A 5047-nucleotide genomic window follows, 5' to 3' on the forward strand; every position below is an offset into this window, starting at 1 on the left:
CATGTCCCTCTGACTACATTGTTAACCACAGAGGAAGTAGCTGCAACATCAACTGGCGTATCGCCTCAAACAACACAAACAACAGCCCCAATAACTACAGCTAAGACAACGGAGGAGACAACGTTTGTTTCCACACCACTTTCAACTACTGGGAAAACATCGGTTGGTACGTCTTCAACGACGGAGGAAACATCAATCGCGTCGACTCAACAAGCTACTTCACTCAGCACAGCTACCACTGCGCTTCTCTCTACTTTGCTTACTTCTGAACATCCCTCTTCCACTATAGAAGCAACAACTTCACCTGGCACAGCACAACAAACAACGCTTTCGTCAACTGCACATACAGCAACCAGCGGCACAACAATGCTTACAACTACACCCCTAACGACTGAGGAAACCTCAGTTGTTTTAACTCAAGAATCAACACCGCATACATCTGAGCAGACAACAGTTACATCAACTTCTGTTTTATCAACAGAGAAAACTATTGCTCTTTCAACCGGTGAAACAACTAGGCCAAGCACAATGCAAACAACTGAGACAACATCACAGATACTTTTTTTATCTACAACAGGTAGTAAAACAGAGGAAGCAACAGCACCTGTAACAACGACTATGATAACTGAGGATACCTCTGCGGTTTCAAGCCGACAAACAACGCCAGTTGAGCACACACAACATACATCGGCGCAAACAACTCTCCCACCAACAACGTTAGTTACAACTGAAGAATTTTCAGCAATGTCAACTACACAGGCAACTACACCTCGTACAACACAGCAAACGACGTCCCCACCAGAAACATCTACAGCGTCTGTAACAACTAGCGAAACATTGGTGGTTACGTCTACACAAGAGGCAACGACACCTTACACAGTACAAACAACCCAAGTAACTTCTGTAAAATCGTCCACAGGTGGAACTTCAACCCCTGCAACGACGCCTCTGACCACTGAGAAAATATCGGCAATATCAACTCAGCAAACGGGTGCGATATCAACCGATAGAACCGAAGCTACGACTGTACAGGCGACAACGTTTATTACAACGGAGGAAATGTCTTCCATATCTTCAGAACGTACAACTGAAGAAACCTCTCCCCATTCAACAACGTTTGTTTCACTGAGGAATCCACTGTGCCTGACACAACAGCGCAGACAACGATCACACAGGCTGTAACAACAGAGACTACAGTGATACTACCAACAACGCTCATAACGACTGAGGAAACGTCGTTTGTTTCAAGTCGAAAGCCAACAGACTATACATATGAACAAACCTCTCCCCCTCCAACAACGCTTGTTACAACTGAGGAAACAACTGTGCCTGACGCAACGCTGCAAACAACGGTTACACTAGCTACAGATGTAACAACAGAGACTACAGCGATGCCACAAACAACGCTTATAGCGACTGAGGAAACTAAGCCAACTACATCTCAGACAACAGAGTACACATCAGAACAAACCACTCCCCCTCCAACAACGATTGGTACAACAGAGGAATCCACTGTGTCTGACACAACACCACAAACAACGGCTATAACAACGGAGACTACAGCAATGCCACCAACAACGCTTATAACGACTGAGGAAACGTCGCTTGTTTCAAGTCGAAAGCCAACTACATCTCCAACAGATTATACATCTGATCAAACCTCTCCCCCTCCAACAACAATTGTTACAACAGAGGAATCCTCTGTAGTATCAACTACTCCTTACACAGAACAACAAACGTCAGGAGGGACAAGAGGAGAAACAAATTCGACTTATTTTACTACTGATAAAACCAAACCTCAGACAACACTGTATACATCTGATGAAACCACAGTGTTTCGACCATCAACATTGGTTACTACTAAAGAAGTTCCAACAACTACGTTACACACAACGCACGCAGCGGTCACATTAACTACGGGGGATACAACCGAGGGAACAACAGGGCCTTCAACAACTTCGTTAGCTACCGAGAAAACCTCGATTGTGTCCAGCTATCAACCAGGCACACGCCTGACAACAGATTACACATCTAGTCCTACAACTGTCCCTTCAGTAACTGTGATTACAACCGAGGAGACGGTTGCTACATCAACTGAAGAGACACCGACTCTTTACACATCACAACAGACAGTAACACTATCAAGTACAGGTGAAACAACGGAAGGACCAACAACTGGAAAATCCACTGCAATAACCTCCGAAGAAGCAACAACGTTACATACAACAACACAAACACCAGGTGTGTTATATACAACACAAACAACAGGTGTGACGAGTGAGGACACAACGGTGCCTCCTACGACCGAAGACACGTCAGCCGCATCAACAAACCAGCCCACTACACCCCAGACAGCAACATACACCTCTGTACAAACCACTGTTCCGCCATCAACATTCATTACAACCGAAGAGGCCACTGCAAAATCAACCACACAGACAAGTATGCCTGACACGACACAACAAACAACGGTCACGTCATCAACCGGTGAAACATCAACACCTTCATCAACGTCCACAACTATTGAGCAAACCTCGGCCACATCAGCCCAGAAGACAACCACACCTCAAACAACACAGCTTACGTCTGAACAGACCACCACACAGCTAACAACATTCGTTACAACCGAGGAAGTTACATCTACAGTGTCATCGTCCACACCTCAAACACAAACGCAACAAACAGAAATCCCGTCAACTACGGGTAAAACAACCAAAGAAACAACGCAATTTTCAACCAACATTATCACGAGTGTCACAACTGAGCCTGCTACGTTGGGGACAACTATAGAAAAAGCAGAAGAGAGCACAGTAATTTTAAGTACCGGTGTTAGCACTGAAGACTTAAGCACCATTCAAACAACACGCTATACTGCCGATTCAACCGTTGTTACTAATACTGGTTTGTCCACAGATATGGACACTACCACAGATATGGTAACATCACAGACAACTGAAAGAACATCCATTGTTCAAAGTACAGATATCACCCGTACGGGGAGAACTGCTTCCGTAAGTACTTCGGAAGTTACCACGGCTCCAACGTCCACGCAAGAAACAACGGATGGAAGCACCGTTGTAACTATCACAGAATTCACTTCTGAAGGAACAACTGTTACAGCACCTCCAACAACACCGGGAACGACTGAAGAAACAACTGTTGTAACGAGCACAGACGTCACCTCTGAGAGAACAACAGCCCCTCCAACGACACCAGGGACGACTGAAGAGAGAACCGTTGTAACTTTCACAGATGTCACATCTGACGGGACAACAGCACCTCCAACAACACCAGGGACGACTGAAAAAACAACAGTTGTAACTTTCACAGATGTCACCTCCGACGGAACAACAGCACCTCCAACAACATCGGGGACGACTGAAGAGAGAACCGTTGTAACTTTCACAGATGTCACCTCCGACGGAACAACAGCACCTCCAACAACATCGGGGACGACTGAAGAGAGAACCGTTGTAACTTTCACAGATGTCAGCTCCGAGGGAACAACAGCACCTCCAACAACACCAGGGACGACTGAAGAGAGAACCGTTGTAACTTTCACAGATGTCAGCTCCGAGGGAACAACAGCACCTCCAACAACACCCGGGAACGACTGAAGGAAAGAAACCGTTGTCACCTTTCACCAGAATGTCACCTCCGAAGAGAACAAACAGGGCCGTTCCAACAACCACCCGGGGAACGACGGAAGAAACAACCGGTGTAACTTCTGAAGGAACAACAGCGTCTCCAAAAACACCAGGAACAACCGAAAAAATGACCGTTGTAACTAGCACAGAAATTACTTCTGAAAGAACAACAGCGCCTACAAGAACACACGAAACGACTGAAGAAAGAACCGTTGTAACTTTCACAGATGTCACCTCTGAGAGAACAACAGCCCCTCCAACAACACCAGGGACGACTGAAGAAACAACAGTTGTAACTTTCACAGATGTCACCTCCAAGGGAACAACAGCACCTCCAACAACACCAGGGACGACTGAAGAAACAACCGTTGTAACTTTCACAGATGTCACCTCTGAGAAAACAACAGCCCCTCCAACAACACCAGGGACGACTGAAGAAACAACCGTTGTAACTTTCACAGATGTCACCTCCGAGGGAACAACAGCACCTCCAACAACACCAGAGACGACTGAAGAAAGAACCGTTGTAACTTTCACAAATGTCACCTCCGACGGAACAACAGCACCTCCAACAACACCAGGGACGACTGAAGAAACAACAGTTGTAACTTTCACAGATGTCACCTCCAAGGGAACAACAACACCTCCAACAACACCAGGGACGACTGAAGAAAGAACCGTTGTAACTTTCACAGATGTCACCTCCGAGGGAACAATGGCACCTCCAACAACACCAGGGACGACTGAAGAGAGAACCGTCGTAACTTTCACATATGTCACCTTCGACGGAACAACAGCACCTCCAACAACACCGGGAACGACTGAAGAGACAACCGTTGTAACTATCACAGATGTCACCTCCGACAGAACAACAGCTCCTCCAGCAACACTAGGGACGACGGAAGAAACAACCGGCGTAACTTCTGAAGGAACAACAGCGTCTCCAAAAACACCAGGAACAACCGAAAAAATGACCGTTGTAACTAGCACAGAAATTACTTCTGAAAGAACAACAGCGCCTACAAGAACACAAGAAACGACTGAAGAAAGAACCGTTGTAACTATCACAGATGTCACCTCCGAGGGAGCAACAGCACCTCTCACAACACCGGGGACGACTGAAGAAAGAACCGTTGTAACTTTCACAGATGTCACCTCTGAGGGAACAACAACACCTCCAACAACACCGGGGACGACTGAAGAAGAAACGTTGTAACTTTCACAGATGTCACCTCCGAGGGAACAACAGCACCTCCAACAACACCAGGGACGACTGAAGAGAGAACCGTTGTAACTTTCACAGAAGTCACATCTGACGGGACAACAGTTACAGCCCCTCCAACAACACCGGGGACGACTGAAGAAAGAACCGTTGTAACTTTCACAGATGTCACCTCCGA

The 5047-nt window shown here is 46.5% G+C and overlaps 2 protein-coding genes across 2 annotated transcripts in view; both read left to right on the forward strand.

The window, feature by feature from the left end:
• The window catches only part of LOC118425015 (mucin-2-like), an 8962-nt gene extending 5345 nt beyond the window's left edge, over positions 1 to 3617 (forward strand). Inside the window, exons 2-4 of the mRNA XM_035833829.1 lie at positions 32 to 307; positions 760 to 819; positions 1156 to 3617. Coding sequence (XP_035689722.1) covers positions 32 to 307; positions 760 to 819; positions 1156 to 3617 — 2798 coding nt within the window. The remainder of the gene's footprint in view (positions 1 to 31; positions 308 to 759; positions 820 to 1155) is intronic.
• A 31-nt stretch (positions 3618 to 3648) lies between these two features.
• The window catches only part of LOC118425016 (mucin-2-like), a 13539-nt gene continuing 12140 nt past the window's right edge, over positions 3649 to 5047 (forward strand). The window contains exon 1 of the mRNA XM_035833831.1: positions 3649 to 4633. Within this exon, the coding sequence (XP_035689724.1) occupies positions 3649 to 4633 (985 nt within the window). The remainder of the gene's footprint in view (positions 4634 to 5047) is intronic.

Source organism: Branchiostoma floridae, chromosome 10 (genome assembly GCF_000003815.2).
Source record: "Branchiostoma floridae strain S238N-H82 chromosome 10, Bfl_VNyyK, whole genome shotgun sequence".
Taxonomy (NCBI): Eukaryota; Metazoa; Chordata; class Leptocardii; order Amphioxiformes; family Branchiostomatidae; genus Branchiostoma; species Branchiostoma floridae.